A 17,815-nucleotide genomic window follows, 5' to 3' on the forward strand; every position below is an offset into this window, starting at 1 on the left:
AAAAAACTGAGATACAAAAAGTAAACAAGAATTATTGCAAGAAACGAGGGTACTTTCTGTTGTGAATGTAGACAAAAAAACTTAACAAAAATTAGTGAATTGAATGCAGGGTTGTTTTAACATTTACCAACAATCAACTTAATACAACATGTTAACAGAATAAAAGTGACAAGTCATATGGTTATATCAATAGATAAAGGAGAACATTAGACAAAATTTAACACTCATCCATGATTTTAAAAAGTCTTAGCAAACTAGGAATAGAAGGGAACTTCCTCAGTTTGATCAACACCATCTGTAAAAATCTTCCAGCTAATATATTAATGAGGAAAGATGAACACTTTCTCTGTAAGATTGGGAACAAGGAAAAGAAATAAAGAGCCTGAAGTTTAGAAAGGAATCAGTACATCTGTCTTTATTCATAGACAACTACATTAATAGATACAGAATCCTAAGGACAAATAAGTGAATTTTGTAAAATCAAAAGATGCAAAAGGATATGAAATATCAGCATACAAAAATCTATTGTATTTCTGTACACCTGAAATAACTAGTTAGAAAAGAAAATTTTTTAAAACAATATCATTGACAGTGGTATCAAAACCAAAACATTTAATGATAAATTTAACAAAGTGTATACAAGAACTACACGCTACATACTACAAAATGTTGTTGAGAGAAATTGAAAAGATATAAATAAAGATACACTGTTTATGGCTTTAAAGAGTCAATATTAATTCTTACCAAATTGGTTTTGGATTTAGCCTACATTCGAGCAAAATTCCTGTAGCTTTTTTTTTTCTTTTTTTTCTTTTCGGAAAAAGAAACAAAATCTATATGCAAAGGACCTAGACTCACCAAAACAATCTATCAAGGAGGACTTACCCACCCTGATTCAAAGACTTAACTATAAAAGTACACAGAGGTACTGGCAGAAAGATACACAAACAGAGAAAAGAACATTCCAAAAGCAGACACATGCTCTACCCTAAAATACCTGCAGTCCCGTCCCTGAATACTGACCCAAGGGAATTGAAAACATGGGTCCACAAAAATATCTACCAGAATATTCATGGCAACTTGAGTCATAATAGCCCAAAACTGAAGATTGATTTCAGGGTCCATCAATAAGAAAGTGAATCAGTCGTTGGGGTTATAGTCATACAATGGAATACTATTCAGCAATAAAAAGGAACAAGCTACTGATACTCTCAAATAGCACAGATGAAGCTTAGAAGTCTCACTAAAGAAAGAAGTCAGGGCCAGAAGAGTATACACTATGTGAGTCTATTTATATGAGGTTCTAGAAGAGGCAAGTTTCCCGTAAGTCTCAGCCCCTCTTGTGCATCCACATGTCCCCATTATTCCTCCTCTAGTGACATCCGCATTCCTCCATCCTATGTGGCTGCAGCGAGGCAGGGTATGGAGGGCGGGGAGGCTGGATTCCCCGTGTTGCCCCCTCCCCATCCTCTCATCTCCCCGGAAGGTGTCCTTCAAAAACACGTCCTGCCTGGGAGCTGGTTTCCCAGGCAAGCTTCCATAAGTCTTTCAAAACGCAAACCTACCTGATGGGATATTTACAGTTCATGCTAAGTGCACAGCATTTTAGCAACGTTGGGGGTCAGTGGATGGAGGGGAATGGTCTGAGAGAAGCATCACACTGGCATCACACTGGCATGTGATGAGAAATAAGTTTTAATTCTAACTTAGACAGCTCTGTGTACTCATACAGAGAGCGAGCAAGCGAGTGAGAGAGAGAGGAACGTGCATAGAAAAAAAAGTAAAACGTGCACTTTAAATTCAATATTGGTCATTCCTGTAGAATGTATGTCCCACGCCCAGGGAAAGGAAGACATTCGGGTACTTTCATTTACACATTTTTATACTATCTCAGTTTTTATATGGAGCTCATACTACTTTTGATGTTTTAAGTAAAAATTAGAATCTGTTTCAAATGTCCCCAGTTGTTTCAAAGCTGAGAACCGTCTGTGGTGGTCACATTATATAAGAATTGGTACCCATGGTCTCTTTAATGGAAATATTTCCAAGTCACTTATTAACCCTCTGTTATAACAAAATGTGCCGGTGCGGGGATGCTCCAGAAGGCCTCCACTTCTCATGGCCTGTGTTGTGGAATTTACAGTGGCTTGACCATGAACTACTGCAGAAATCCAGACGGTGACAAAAGCCCCTGGTGTTACACCACTGACCCATCTGTCCGCTGGGAGTTCTGTAACTTGAAGAAGTGCTTAGACACAGCAGAGAGTGACACCCACTCCCCGACGGTGCCCCAAGCTCCGAGTGGAAATGACCCTTCTGAGTCAGGTGGGAAGTCCGTGACCAGACCTGTAGACACGTGGGCATCGGGATGATAAGGGGTGGACCACGTTATGGAGGGAGAGCGCCCCCGCCCCGCCCCCCCCGAGGGTCTGCCACATGGAGGCAAGCCTCGGGTGCCATCGGGGGAGCCAGAGCCGCGGTGGCTGGTGGCACGTGGGTGGGCTGCGTTTTTAGGACTTGAAAACGAACCGGTTCTGAGCGATGGCTACAGTTTGAGTCTGAGTGGTTGGAGAGGCTGATCACGGCAGCGGGGGCGGCACGGCTAGAACAGCAAATCCTTGCCTCCCCTGTGGAGAACGAGAAATGCTGGATTTGGTTTTGAATGTGCCGAATCTCTTTGCTCTCTCCCGGTGAGACTGTGGGCTCTGTGCCCATCTGGGTGTCCCTCCTGGGTAAGACTTGGGACGACCAAGCCATGGTTCTCCCCTGTGCCTGCCCCACATTTGGCATGGAGATCACCCCCTTACCCCCGTCCTGGCAAGCTCTGGGGTTCCTCCGCCCTTGGCAGAGAGGCTAGCCGACCCAGCGTTTGCGTTTTGGATTTTCCAGATGGCTGTCAGAGCACTGGTGCCCTGGGTTCCCCAGGGGACCCACAGCATGTTCTCTGAGGGGACTTGGGGAAGCCCCCTTTCCCGAGGTTAGGGCGAGGGGTGGGCTTGGAGGAGGAGCCCCAGACGTCTCTCCATGAGCCCCTTCACCCCCAAGGGTGGAAACTCACAGCACAGCTCTAGCCAAAATACTATCTTTTATAAAAAATTCTCTACAATTTGCTCTTTTTACCCCACCCATGTTGAGGGTGAGGCGTTCGCGGTCACCCGGCTGGTCCCAGCGGCGTCTGTTTGAGGCGACTCCTCCGGGGGCTCTGACTTACACTCCGCTCGTTATCAAAGTGACTGTCTTCGTGTCCCGGTCAGAATTTCTATGCTAACATCTTGCCTTGGCGATTATTTCCCAGGCAGTAGCGTTTCTGGTCACTTGTGCTCTCAGGCTGTGACCGCAGAGACTGTCATTTGAGAGCCGGAGCGCGGCTGCCGCGGCTCCCCAGCGTCCTGGTCTGTGTCAGACAATCGCCACCCAGTTTTCCTTCCTTCCGCAGACTGCATGTTTGGGAGCGGCAAAGGGTACCGGGGCAAGAAGGCTACCACGGTTCTGGGTGTCCCCTGCCAGGAGTGGGCTGCCCAGGAGCCCCACAGTCACAGTATTTTCACTCCGGAGACAAACCCACGGGCAGGTCTGGAGAAAAACGTAAGCCGCTTTGACTGGAACTCTCTTTCGCCTCTTGCTGACCAGTCTTTGCAAACAGAATTGGCCCCGTGTCACGGCAAGGCGGCCCAGCCCAGGCCTTGGTGGCGGCAGAGGGGACTGGGGGAGGGCTCGGGAACAAGCCTCCGTGGAACTGGCATCCGCTTGGCGACTGTGGTTGCACGGCCAGGAGACCTCCTGCCCATGACTGCTGGCCTCGGGCTCCTCGTTTTGTTTGCGTTTGGAGCATTCCCTGCCAATGTTTAGTACCGTGTGCTGTTTCTAGTTTCTAGTGTTTGTCGTCTGCGTTCTTAGTCAAGGATGACCTTCATGACCTTTTAGTCAAATTTTTCTAGAAAAGGATATGGATGGGCCATGTGGACTCCACGCAGTAGGGTTTCCACTAATCTCACACAGGCGATGGGATGGTTTACTTGGGGGGGGGGTACATATAGGAAAGGAAAAGATAGACATTGTCTTCCCGTGGCTGGACCCCTGGAGTGTGCACAGTTCTTGGGAACAATTTCTGAAGCAAGAGCGAACCAGTGTCACTGGGGAGTAGATGGCTGATGGGAACCGGGGACAAGACGAGTCAGCCATGGCCCATGGTCCTCTCTGGCTTGCTCTCTCAGAGGCCCCCTGACAGGCTGCTGGAGGGGAGGCCCCTTTATGTCACCTCCCTCAGGACCCCTCTTTCCAGGGGAGTCCCCCACAGCTTCTTTGAACAAGCTGAGTCAAAAGCAAGAGTAACTTTGCCCCCCACCGCAAACAACTGGGAAGGCTACCTTCATCCTCTACAGACAGCAGGAGCATGTTGTCAGAACACCACCTCTGCCCTTCTCTGTCCCCTGCGCCTGGTGTCCTATACACCTGTCTTTTTTTTTTTTTTTCCCCCAGTACTGCCGTAATCCTGATGGTGATGTCAATGGTCCTTGGTGCTACACGATGAATCCGAGGAAGCTTTTTGACTACTGTGATATCCCTCAGTGTGGTAAGTTGCCTTCCTCTGTGTAAGGAAATGACTTCTCACATAAATGCGGCAGCACCTCCCGGATACGGATTTGCAGAAGGAGAGCTGAACACTGAGAACCTCAGCTGGGCTGCCCTCTCTTCCTCACGGGCCTCTTGGATCTGTCCTCCTGGTGGCTCCAGTTACTAGGGAGTCCCCCTTCCCTGACACCTTAGATAACGTAAATACACAGTCCTCCACAAGAGCAAACAGGTGATCCCGTCGGCCCCAGGATGCTCTCACCGAGCTCTCCGTGTCTCATGGGGGATGCCTGAGAAACAAATTGGAAGTCCTGGATCGAAAGCTCTCCCTTTCAGCGCTTGAGAAGTCAGAAAATACACAACACCATGAATCAGCTGAGCGTATAATGTATGTTGTAAACCTATAAATTGTCAACCTGAGAATTCAGTGAGAAGGAATGTCGATTTTTACTAAGCCCCAAATCTCCTTTATCCTAAGATTACTATTCGTGACCCATATCTTACCCACAGAACTTAGAGAAAACGTGTCTGGGTTCTTTCCTCATTTCTCTTGAGATTTTCTGGGAGGAAGAAGCTTGGAAAGGAGAAAAGTTCAGAATAACAAACCCATGGGTACTTCTGGAGAAGGATGTAAGCCGCTTCGATTTGGATCCTGTGTTACTTTTTTGCTGACCTGTCTTCGCAAAGAGAACTTGTCTTGGTTACAGAGAACCAGGCTGGTCTTCTCTTTTGCACAGCTTGGTTGCAGATGCTTTTGTCTCCCATGTGGAGGGGCTAGGGCGAGGGAGGGAGAAGCTTAAGCTGCAAAGGCAGTGTAGACAAGCCAGCAGAGGTGGTGGGGGAGGAGTTTGGGGTATGGTGGGGGAGAGCCCAGGAGCCACTTTGCAGGGTTTGCACTTGGGCCACCCCGGGGTAGAGCAGTGGGGAGGAAGGGGAGGCCAGGGTGATGGGCAGGATTTCACTTGGCTCCTTGTCTGGATTTAGGGTGAGGGTAACTGCCGAATCCTTCTTGAGTGGCTGTTCTCTGTTCTGTAGAAGCTCTCTTGGTGGCCCCTTCATCTGAAAGGCCCTGAGTGGGGTTAGTGCCTCCCCTTCAGCTGGTCACTCCCAATCCTCAGCTCTGCCCCTGCTGGAACACCTTGCTGCCTCATTGCGGCCAGGTTCTCCGTGTTGGACAGGCTGCTTGCTTGACAGGATTGACATTCCTGCCACGGGCACCGCAGCTGGGCTGACACTCTTCGATTCCCATGGAGGAGAAGTACAGTAACTTCCCCGGGGGCAGCTCTGGGCCACCACCAGATACTCTAGCCTTCTAGAGGCTGGAGCTGTTTGGGCATTAGTGCGAGGTACCAAAGATGGGGCACGACCCCTATTGTGTAGGGGGGAAGGTAGGAGGTAGGTAGAGCATACGCTAAGTAAATGTCGGTCATCCCCGGGGCATTGAGTTAGTCTTGGGAAGCTCCTGGAAGTCCTGTCCAGAAGCTGGCTGAGAGACCTTCAGGACGGTTAGCTCTGTTCCACACCGTCACACACAAACACACACGTGTGCATATATGCACACACAGAGCTTCACATTAAAAAATACCCATGGTGCCTTTCAGCGGAGATGACAACTATGATTTTCAGTAAACTTGATGTGGTTCAGGGGGCAATCATGATGACAAAGAAGGTGAGGAGGGGGATGAAGACGGGAACCTAGATCTGTCACATGAGTCAGAATAATAATTGGGATCAGTCAGGTCCTTTCAGCAAAGCGCCCACTCTACCACTTATTCCTACCAATCTGCTTAGTCCCTCTCCTCCCCACTCCCCTACAAATAATACAGAAGTCCTTAGACTTTCCTGTAAGAAGGTGGTTCTGTGCTGTCTACTGTCACTTTTGAAACTTAGAATAAAATGTCCTTCAATGTGCTTAATGATCTCGCTATTTAGTTTGGGCTCTGAGATGTCGAAACCTCAGTGCTTTGGCTGTGGCCCATGATTGCTCTTGAGTTGTGTGACAGAATTGCTTTCCCTTCTTGAAATGTGACTCTTGTTTCCACTTTGTGGTGCAGCATCTGGTTCATTCGATTGCGGGAAGCCCCAGGTGGAGCCAAAGAAATGTCCTGGAAGGGTTGTAGGCGGGTGCGTGGCCAACCCACATTCCTGGCCCTGGCAAATCAGCCTTAGAACAAGGTAACGGTATTTCCAGAAATGGTTAGTTTCATGCTTCTTTCTACATCCTTTCTACGTCCAATCCACACAGCGCGGGGATCTGTACCTGCTTTTATAGTCGATCTTAGGAGGAAGGAAGGCCACAACATTTTTTACATTATGTTTTTCTAGGTTCTCTCCCTTGACAGTAGCCCACCTTGGAGTAGTTTCCCTGATCTGGGCGGCTGTTGTCGAAATCTATAGATGGAGTGACGGACAGCCCGTCCCAGTGTCGCTGGAGAAGTGTTGAAGATGCTGGAGGGCTTTATAGCTGTCCTGGTTTTGTTGAGTTGCCTTTCCTTTCCTTACCTCCTCATTTGTTAGCTCCTTGCTGTACAGCCTTCACCTTTTACCTATTTCAGATTCTGTCTTTCCCTTTCTGGGCTGTTCTCTTGTCTCCTGACTGCTAATTACCCTGCCTGCTGCTATTACTATGGGCTTTATTCAAGGCAGCTCACACCAAGAGGGTAAAATGAGAAGACTCCCAGGAATCACAGCTGTTTAGGGTCACCGTTGGCTCATCAAGCCTTGCAGAGAGGTCTTTTCATAAAAAAATAGAAGAGGCCTCAGGGGGATGATCTTCAGCTGATCACTTCTGTTGGAGTTGAAGGCCAGCAAGTCCAAACCCGTGGACGTGGGCATCCTGTTTCCACCACGTGACTTTGCTCTCCTATGGACAAGCTGTGTCTGAGCCTTCCCCCACCCTCTAAAGTGTGGTGAGGATGAGACCTTCTGGGAAATCCACTGTTGAAGTCCAACCCAAAGTTCTGGGCATCCTGCTGATGGGCTGGTTGCCTTTTCCTTTGGGAACATCAACATTATCCAAATCGAGTGAACTCTTCTTTCTGGCTTTCTGTACAACATACCATCAGGTTTGAACTAAACTTCTGGCACGTTTTTCTTCTAGATTTGGAAAGCACTTCTGTGGAGGGACTTTAATATCCCCAGAGTGGGTGCTGACGGCTGCCCACTGCCTGGAGAGGTATGTCCAGGGGACAGGGGATAGGAGGGCTTGTCTTAAAGACGCCCTGCCTCCCTGGCCTTCTCCTTCCTCACTGTCCCCCAGCCCTCCGCCCTCTGCCCTCCGCCCTGCCCTCCCCTTCCCTTCCTCCTCCCCGCCATGGCAGTGACCCTAGGGACCGAGGAACAGATGTGAAGGCTGAGGCAGAATTGCCAGGGCCATCGGATGAGGGAGGAAGGGAGAATTTCTATAGAGAACAAAGAAGGAAAACCCAGTTCGGTAGGTTTGGAGGCCTGGGTCCATGGCAGGAAGACTTGCTCCTTGGGACGGGCACTGGTTCTCCTGAGATGGGTGTCTGTCCTTGTACTGACTTCACTATTGATTCCATTCTTCCTCTGCGGTTAAGCCAAAAGCAGCCCAAGGGCATTCCTTCATGGCCAGATTTAGGTAAACAGTGAACAACTTTCTTGCTACTCAGAGGTCATTGATGGTGGTTAGCCCAGTGGGGAGAAGATTGTATGTTTATGACCCAGAAGGGCACTTGATGAAGGGGCTGGTATGCTATTTTGTTTCGAATGTCACCATCTTTTCCTAGATCCTCAAGGCCTGCCTCATACAAGATCATCCTGGGTGCACACCGAGAACTCAATCTCGAATCAGACGTGCAGGAGATAGAGGCGTCCAAGCTGTTCCTGGAGCCCACCCGTGCGGACATCGCCTTGATAAAGCTGAGCAGGTACGAGCTCACCCATGCTCTTCAGCCCAGCATCAGTGAAGACATTCGTTTATGTAGGAAGAGCAGCACGACACAGGGTTGTGGGGGAGGCGGGGGCGGGGACATGAAAGGCACGAGGCTTTGGGGAACTGGGAAAATCTGGGCTCAGCCCCATTCTGCCGGTCGGCCCCCGTTCTGGCTGTGCTCTTGAAGGGAAGGCGTCGGGATTTCGTTTCCCTGTGCGGAGAAAGACATACTCCCGAAACGCTGGCTTAATGTTCACTGGTGAGCAGATACACATTCACAACCAGAGGATTCTTCACGTCCTGCCGGTTGCCATTTCTCCTCTCAGGATGGTAATGTGTTTGGTGGAAATCGAGCGAAAGGACGTATTTCAGGGCACTTAAAAAGCGACAGTACAAACACACACGGAGACATCCACACGCAGTGCACACACGCGGATTCTTCTTCCTGTCCTTGTTTTAATTTTCCCTGTTGAAATAGAATTTTACTAAGTCTGACAGAATGGTGAATTTGCTTATGTTACATAAAGTTAGTGATATTTGGAAACAGGTCCCAGTAGAGAAAGCAAAATGAACAGCGATTCTGAGAACAGACCCATTTGGGTGAGTCAACAAGGCGCAGGAACACGGGCGCCGTGGCACCGTGTTGGGAGCGACCAGCGGGTGGATGGCAGAAGCCGTGGTGGGGCAGGCCCCTGGAACCCTGGATGTTCTCTTTCAGCCCCGCCGTCATCACCTCGAAGGTGATCCCAGCTTGTCTGCCATCCGCCAATTACGTGGTCGCTGACCGGACGTTGTGCTACATCACTGGCTGGGGAGAAACCCAAGGTGAGATCAATCCTGTGACTCTCACAGGAACTGGTTTAGTCTCCTTGAGATCATGTCCGTGTGTGCAAATGTCTGCTAGGGGTGAGGTCCGCCTTTCCCAGCTTCGGCTGGGGTCCTGCCTAAGTCTCCGTAATCAGCCATTAAGGGACATGGGTGAGGGACGGGGTAGTGTTTCTCTGAGTCTGTTGGCCCATAAATTCAATGTTAATATCACATCCCCATGTAAGTTCTGAAGCAAGCCGACAAATTGAGGCCATTCGATTATTTTCCATGTGAAGTTGGCCATACCGAGCTCTCAGACACAGTGTGAAACACAAGTTCCTGTGAAGCTCGTCTCCCCAGATACCCACATGCCTGTCATATGTGTGGAGAGGCTGTCGGTGGTGGGACAGAATGACAGCTAGGGGAAAGGAAGAAGGGTCCCAGCCCCAGGATGGTTTTCGTATTGGTTGCTGGGGTGGATGTGAGAGGGGAAACCTTCACGCATGGTCCTGCATTAGCACCGCTAATAACTTTTGGGGAACCCCATCTTCTCTGCACTAGGCCCTCATAGTAATTGCACCCCATCAGACTCAGGCCTCGAAATGTCGTGAGGATGTCTTCCATCTCTGCCTCGCTTTCTCAGAAGTGCTGGGGAGGGCACAGAAGGGGAGTCGGGAGCTCTGAGACGTAGTTGGGCCCCTGCCGCTCGCCGGGCAAACCGGACCCGTCACCTTACCTCTTTGTGCCGTTTGCCTGGAAGAAAGTCTTGTGTAAAGCCTGGGTTTTCAAACTGTGGTTTGCACGTTATTCTTTTGCTTTCGCTTTCATTTCAAGACAGGTCTTGTGGTTTTAAAAAAAGGTTCGAAACTCCTGGTCTGAATCACTTTAAGTTTGTCTTCCTCCTTTCCGCATTTCCCTGCACCTGTAAGACCTCACCTCCCGGGTTTTGCACGTTCCCCCTTGCGCCTTCTCTGCACTTCAGGGGCTGTGAGCATCCAGACGTCAAGGGGAACATTGCAAATGGCGCTATCCGTGTGGAGGTGACGGGCCCTGCCAGTGTTTCACACTCAAAACAAATTTAAACACCACAAACCCCTGTGACTTTGATATGTTTGTTCCCATTTTGCAAATGAGGGATCCGAGGCTCCAAGGCGGGCAGGGCAGTGTCCTGGGAAGCACACGGACACCTACAGCCCGTGTGTAGCTGGACCTTGAACCCCGGGGGGGGCCTGACCCCTCACAGCCCATCTGCAGTTCCTTCTGTTCCACCCGTTCCTCTGTTCCACCCACACTTTGCAAACTACTGACCTGTACTGTGCTCCCCCATCGACCCTGGCCTCCCCCTCGCAGCCACGGGGAGAAGACCTTCTCAGTACGTTCACTGAACGGGGAGGAATCCCGAAGCAGAAGTCAGGTCTTGGGGCGCCTGGGTGGCTCAGTGGGTTAAGCCTCTGCCTTCGGCTCGGGTCATGATCCAGGGGCCTGGGATCGAGTCCCGCATTGGGCTCCTTGCTCAGGAGGGAGCCTGCTTCTCCTCATCTCTCTCTCTGTCTGTCTCTCTACCTATTTGTGATCTCTCTCTCTGTCAAATAAATAAATAGAATCTTAAAAAAAAAAAAAAAAGAAGTCAGGTCTTATGGATCTTTTGGCAATAGTCACATCAGATCAGTGTTCTCAGCTTCTCGGTGAGCTAAAGCTTGGCCTGTCCTCCCATTTGGTCTGCAGGCTTTCCCTGACTTTGATATTTCCAAGCAAGGTAAACGTCCAGGGCCAGGGGCTCATTCAGGTTAGCCCCCCATCAGCCGTCCGGGGCGGGGTCAGAGCTCCTGCTTCCTGCTCCCCGCCGGCCCTGAAATTCGGGCTCCGTCGCAGGGTCACCTTCAGCCTCCTGGCCCTTGGAGGTGCCGTCTCCACTGCGGCCACACGATGGCAGCACTTCCGCACAGACCACATCCACTTCCTGTCCACTCCCGGTGGGTTTTGTCACCAGCATCAGGATCTATTTTCTTGCTCTGAAAGCAGATGCAGGAGCAAGACACTTGGATATATGAGCTCGCAGCAAAAGATTCTGAGAAGGCTGGTCCCTGCACGCATCTACTCAAGTCATGCACTCCCAACCCAGTGCTTCCTCAGGCCCTAGGGCAAGCCTCTCCCTCCAAAATGGGGGTCCTCCTACGTGTTTCTGTCAACTCCAGAGCAAATGCCAAGTTTTCCAAACTGAAGACAGCTTTCTAAATGTATTCAAAGTCTTTGGAGAAGAAATAGCACTGCATCCCTTGGCCGTTCCGTGCCGGCAAAGATTTTTTTTCGCAGAATGCATTAAAGTTGGGCTTGCAAAATTGGAAAATGGGATTATTTGTGAAAACACGGAGATATGCCCGGGGGTGTCTGTCTGGGAAAGCAGCATTTCCTCTGGCTATTTTGCAAGTGTTCCATTTTGATTTGCCAAAGTGGGGAAAAAAAAAAAAAAAAGCAGTTTTTCCTGAAAGAACAAATACCACAATTAAACTAAATACATAGGAGAATGTTTACTTTTCCTAATTGGGAAAGAAAAGCAAATTAGGAAATGAACTTGGATAATTTCCACCTATTATATTAGCAGGTATTTAAAAAATATTAAATACTCAGACATGGGGGGGTGATGTGGCCTTTTTTTTCCTACTGAAATTTTACGCTGTCACACCCTTTTAGGAAATAATTTGGCAACGGTCACTGGGAGCCCTAAATATGTCTATATAATTTATGGGAACTCAGAGCTAAGAAAATATTAAGGAATATAAATAAAATGCATGAACAAAGACGTGGAAAGTTGGAGGCCACTGTAGGAGCCTGGGAGTGGGGGAGTGAAGAATTGGGCAATGACGTCACAGACCCAAGTGCAAATCCCAGCTCCTCTGCAGACTCGCTGGGTGATCAAGGGCAAACTGGACTGCCTGGATGGCTCAGTGGCATTTAGTATAGTCTCAGTGTTGTACAACCACCACCCCTGTTTGCAGAACACTTTCCTAACCTTTAAAGGAAATCCCCACTCCTGAAGCAGTCATTCCCCCATTAAATACTGATTATGAAGATTGCAGCATTCTAGAAAGGCCCTTACTATATAGCATTGTGTGAAAACAATCAGGATATAAAATCTTGCCATATAAGTAGAAGAAAAAATCATCTCAAAGAGACTGAAAATGAATAGATGTTATAGTAACACATTTCTCAATCTCTCTTTACATATTGAAAAATATTTTTTAAAAAATTTATTAATTTGGGGCGCCTGGGTGGCTCAGAGGGTTAAGCCTCTGCCTTCGGCTCAGGTCATGATTTCAGGGTCCTGGGATCGAGTCCCGCATCGGGCTCTCTGCTCAGCAGGGAGCCTGCTTCCTCCTCTCTCTCTCTCTCTCTGCCTGCCTCTCTGCCTACTTGTGATCTCTGTCTGTCAAATAAATAAATAAAATCTTTAAAAAAAATTTATTAATTTGACAGAGTGAGGGCTAGAGAGCACAAGTAAGGGGAGCACTGAGCAGGGAGCCTGATGTGGGACTTGATCCCAGGGCCCCGGGGAGCTTGATTCTGAGCTGAGCGCAGATACTTAACCAACTGAGCCAACCAGGTGCCCCCCAAAATATTTCTTCATAGTTAAACAAAAATAACACATATCCCCAGACACCATCAAGAAATATTAATTCCAGATTATTAAATGCAGGTCTTGGGAACATGAAATCTTACATAATAGCTGTACCTTCAAGGTTAAAATGAAAAGCATTCCGGTAGTGTCTGGAACTGACGACTTGCTTTATACAGCCTCACGGACAAACGAGATCTGTCACTGCTGCTCTGCTGTTCTGGAAGGTGTCCCCTTGTGGTCACGTTGGGGATCCCGTATAACCATTTCTTCGATCTTTTTAAACACAGGCACCTTTGGCGCGGGGCTCCTCAAGGAAGCGCAGCTGCCTGTGATTGAGAACAAGGTGTGTAATCGCTATGAGTATCTGAATGGAAGAGTCAAATCGACAGAGCTCTGTGCTGGGAATCTGGCTGGAGGCACCGACAGTTGTCAGGTAAGCACCATGTCAGTCTCCCGGCTTGGCCTCTTAGATATTTCAGCCTCCGAACAGCAAATTCTGGAAGGCTTTACCAACTGCAGGCTACCGTCCAAATGCTACCCAGAAAGATTTTAGGTCTGTCCCTGCATCCGGATTGAGATCCCCAAAGGGGATTTCTTGGGCCCTAAGTTTCAGATCGATGGTGAGGGAGGAGTTACGAACCATCACCGCCACAGCCCACAGGTCCTGTGGGGAGCCGGGACTCGTGTGGTAGTCTTTCCAGCAGGGAGCAGGGAGAGTGTGAGACAAAGACCACTTTGCAATTGCTTTGGGGGTTTCATCTGCCTAAGAGAAAGCCTAATGCGGGAAGGGATAAGTATAACATTTACAAGGGAGTTTCTCCCTGGGGACACTAAATGGTGTGGGTTTTGATAAATACATTTTGTTAAGTACTGAATACAGTAGATATTCAAATAATGTATTAATGAGTTCCTTTCTAATTGGAAGAGAATGTTCAAATATTGGGTAAAGTTACACCTGGGTAACAGAAGGATGACATTCCATAATAAAAGGATGGTGGTTTGTTTATTTATTTTTATTTTTCTGTTTTGTTAATTAACATACAATGTATTATTTGTTTTGGGGGTACAGGTCTGTGATTCATCAGTCTTACACAATTCCTAGCACTCACCATCAGTCTTACACAATTCCCAGCACTCACCATCAGTCTTACACAATTCCCAGCACTCACCATCAGTCTTACACAATTCCCAGCACTCACCATCAGTCTTACACAATTCCCAGCACTCACCATCAGTCTTACACAATTCCCAGCACTCACCATCAGTCTTACACAATTCCCAGCACTCACCATCAGTCTTACACAATTCCCAGCACTCACCATCAGTCTTACACAATTCCCAGCACTCACCGTCAGTCTTACACAATTCTCAGCACTCACCGTCAGTCTTACACAATTCCCAGCACTCACCGTCAGTCTTACACAATTCCCAGCACTCACCGTCAGTCTTACACAATTCCCAGCACTCACCGTCAGTCTTACACAATTCCCAGCACTCACCGTAGCACACGCCCTCCCTGATGCTCTTAACTCAGCCACCCTATCCCTGCCCCCCCCCCCCCCCAGTAGTCCTCAGTTTGTCTCTTGGGCTTAAGAGTCTCTTACGGTTTGTCTCCCTCCTTGGTTCCATCTTGTTTCATTTTTCCCCTCTTCCCCCCCCACCAACGAACCCCCACGCTGCCTCTCAAATTCCTCATAATCAAAGAGATCATGTGATAATTGTCTTTCTCTGATTGACTTATTTCCCTCAGCATAGTACCCTCTAGTTCTATCCACGTCATTGCAAATGGCAAGATTTCATTTCTTTTGATGGCTGCATAGTATTCCATAGTGTATATATACCACATCTTCTTGATCCATTCATCTGTTGATGGACATCTAGGTTCTTTCCATAGTTTAGCTATCATGGACATTGCTGCTATAAACATTGGGTGCACGTGCCCCTTTGGACCACTACATTTATATCTTTAGTGTGAATACCCCGTAGTGCGATTCCTGGGTCATAGGGTAGCTCTATTTTCAACTTTTTAAAGAACCTCTATACTGTTTTCCAGAGTGGCTGCACCAGCTTGCATTCCCATCAACAATGTAGGAGTGTTCCTTGCGGTTTAATCTTCACGTGTTTTTTTTTTCCCCCTTCTCTGTATAGGGTGACAGTGGAGGGCCTCTGGTTTGCTTTGAGAAGGACAAGTACATTTTACAAGGAGTCACTTCGTGGGGTCTTGGCTGTGCCCGCCCCAATAAGCCTGGTGTCTATGTTCGTGTTTCAAGGTTTGTTACTTGGATTGAAGGAATAATGAGAAATAATTAAGTGAATGGGAGACAGAGTGATTCCCCGACGTATCTAGAAGCTGGAACACGGGTAGGGAAGTCGGCGTGCTCAGAAATCATTGACCGTAATCAAACTAAGGCACTGTACTTATGCCATCCACTGCCAAACCTCAACGTATTTTAGTAGTGTTGCAGATAAGTTTTCCCCACCCGTGGACTGTTGCATACTGTAATAATAAAGTAACACATCTATAACATTTGTTGAAAATAAACTCTGTCCTTCTTTTGATTTAATTTTTTTGAACTTCATAGTTTTCATGTTCTTTGTTTATACTACCAGTTTTAAATAACATACCTCTCATAGATGTAGGTGATTTCTCTCTTTCTCATAAGGCATAGTTCCAAAAAAGAACCAAGAAGCCTGTAAGATCATAGAGAAGGGAACAGAGAAGTCCCGTAAATCACCCATAAGTTCACCTTGTCTGTGAAAGATGGCTTGACATACATCTTTTAAGGTCTTTATCCTGGCACTGAGATGAAGGGACGGATGTTTTCAGAGCTGCAACATGTATGGGGAGTCATGAGAACAAATTCTATTCTTGGGAATGAAATGTGTTACTGATGACTTGACGTGAGCCCAGCACAGGGGATGCTGGGCAGAAAGCTGTACGCCGTGCAGGGAACAGGCATTACAAGTGTAATACAAGAGCAGTAGAGAGGCTGAGTGCTATTCTGGGTCACGTCTGAATCCAGGAATGGGACCAAGAGCCCGTGAAGGAACAACGAACATAAATTGAAGGTGGATGGTTTAATTTCCTTCGCTAATTGGCTGCCCAGATAGGAAATACACACGGTCACGTGGGGACAGTTTTCCAGTGACAGTGTTCAGCAGGAAGAGAGAGAAAAGACAACGAAGTTACTTGACAAATGAAAACTCTTTATTGTTACCAGAACCAAAATACCAATTCAGGGTACAGCTCCAAGGTGAGCGTATCAAGGAGGAACAGCCATCTTACAGCAAAGAGGGCTGCAAAGAGAGAGAAAACGTGCGTGCCCGCGGATAAGGGGTGACTGCAGCGCGAAGTCCTCAAAGAGTGGTGCTTATTTCACTGAAAAGTCAAACATTCATACTCAGTTCCGTTGTGCTTTAAGGATTAAAATCTTAGTTTGCAATCGGCACCCACATCGTACATAATTGTCGTGTTCGTGTAGGATTTTCTTCTTTGTTGGCCAGATTTCCCTTGGTGCCCGTTTTGCTGTCCACACAAAATAGTTCATTACAAAAATCTGCATGAGATATATACTGAGTCTGAAAATACAAGAAATGTACCAGATAAAGCAGAACAACAGAAAAAAGAGCATATTTGCATGGTAGCTCCACATTTCGAGTCTCCGTAACAAAACAAAGATCAGATCCCTCCTATTAGTGTCTGTAACATCACTTACAAAGCTTCTGCTAATTCTTTTATGCGTGGATATAACTGACCTTCCTTTTAAATTAAAATGTAAGCTTCTTCCCAAGACAGGTTAAAAGGGTCAAGATTGAAAAGGGTCGAGATTGAACAGTCCATGTTTTTCACTCTTGACCACGGGCAGCGCCCTAGAACTGAACTCACACGTACGAGATAAATAACCCTTTAAGATCAAAATTAAGACCCATGAAATCATAGTTCATGGATTTCATTCTGTAAAGAACTGAGTGTGGCTTTAGATGTTCACGAAGGCAGGACCCAAACTCTCCCCGGTCATCGCATGCCCAAAACCGATGGAAGAAATAATAGTGCCAAATATTCGAATTGGACGGATGATTTTGTTGCTAATTACAGAGTCAGGCTTGAAGACGCCAGATGCCATGGTGGCTTACAGAGCTCGAAGCAAGAAGAGAAAGGAAAGGCTCAGTATCGTGTGGCCCAAGGTTCTTCAATTCAGCCTCTTCGTGAACGGAATTTTCAGATCTTCAACCTTCCCCCAATCTTCAGAGCTCTCCAGTCAGAGCTTTAGTCCCTCGCTCAGGTCTGATGAACCCATCGCTGCATCCTGTTCCCAGAACCCCACTTGGCAACATCTTGCCTCCGTGACGGAGTGAGCAGCCGTGAGAATTCAGGGAAGGCTTCTCTTGTCCATCTATCCCTGACTGGGTCAGAGACACAGCTCCAGCTTCAGAGGAAAACTCAGGCAGCGATGTCCACACAACAGGCTCTTGTCTTTGCTAAACCAGCCACACACCGTGTTCCCAGAAACGTCAATAGCACTCTAAATCCTAATTCATCCCACATTATATAAAAATACTCTGGATAGTTTGAATGTCTTTGTACAGGACGACAAACACTTGGAGCCACACAGCCTGACGTAGCTGAAATGGACACACACGTGTCTGCAAGGCACATCGGTTCCTTGGGAGAGGTCAACCCAAAGAGCTCCTTCCTTTCGTCTTTGGCAGCGGGCCTCAAAGGTGAGAGCTGGACACTTGAGTTTTCTTTTTCCTGCCACATTTATAGGAATATGGACTATGAAAACAAGGAGAAAAAGAAAGTCCTTATGAAATGTCATACAACTCATTCCAATAGAGTTTTCTTGCTACTACTCAACGTTACAGCTGCTTTTCATGAAACACACTCATGCATAAACACACAATTCAAAGGTAGCGAAAGTGAC

The 17,815-nt window shown here is 47.7% G+C and overlaps 2 protein-coding genes across 2 annotated transcripts in view; one reads left to right on the forward strand and one right to left on the reverse strand.

Moving 5' to 3' along the window:
• The window catches only part of PLG (plasminogen), a 37,823-nt gene extending 22,406 nt beyond the window's left edge, over positions 1-15,417 (forward strand). The window contains exons 11-19 of the mRNA XM_004770841.3: positions 2,144-2,325; positions 3,437-3,585; positions 4,480-4,573; positions 6,627-6,747; positions 7,673-7,747; positions 8,322-8,462; positions 9,186-9,292; positions 13,178-13,323; positions 15,039-15,417. Coding sequence (XP_004770898.2) covers positions 2,144-2,325; positions 3,437-3,585; positions 4,480-4,573; positions 6,627-6,747; positions 7,673-7,747; positions 8,322-8,462; positions 9,186-9,292; positions 13,178-13,323; positions 15,039-15,200 — 1,177 coding nt within the window. The 3' untranslated portion in view covers positions 15,201-15,417. The remainder of the gene's footprint in view (positions 1-2,143; positions 2,326-3,436; positions 3,586-4,479; positions 4,574-6,626; positions 6,748-7,672; positions 7,748-8,321; positions 8,463-9,185; positions 9,293-13,177; positions 13,324-15,038) is intronic.
• Positions 15,418-16,076: 659 nt separating this feature from the next.
• Positions 16,077-17,815, reverse strand: part of SLC22A3 (solute carrier family 22 member 3) — an 88,916-nt gene continuing 87,177 nt past the window's right edge. The window contains exon 11 of the mRNA XM_004770906.3: positions 16,077-17,667. Within this exon, the coding sequence (XP_004770963.2) occupies positions 17,607-17,667 (61 nt within the window). The 3' untranslated portion in view covers positions 16,077-17,606. The remainder of the gene's footprint in view (positions 17,668-17,815) is intronic.

This window comes from Mustela putorius, unplaced genomic scaffold (assembly GCF_011764305.1).
Source record: "Mustela putorius furo isolate JIRA1106 unplaced genomic scaffold, ASM1176430v1.1 tig00000450_pilon_pilon_pilon, whole genome shotgun sequence".
In the NCBI taxonomy this organism is placed as follows: Eukaryota; Metazoa; Chordata; class Mammalia; order Carnivora; family Mustelidae; genus Mustela; species Mustela putorius.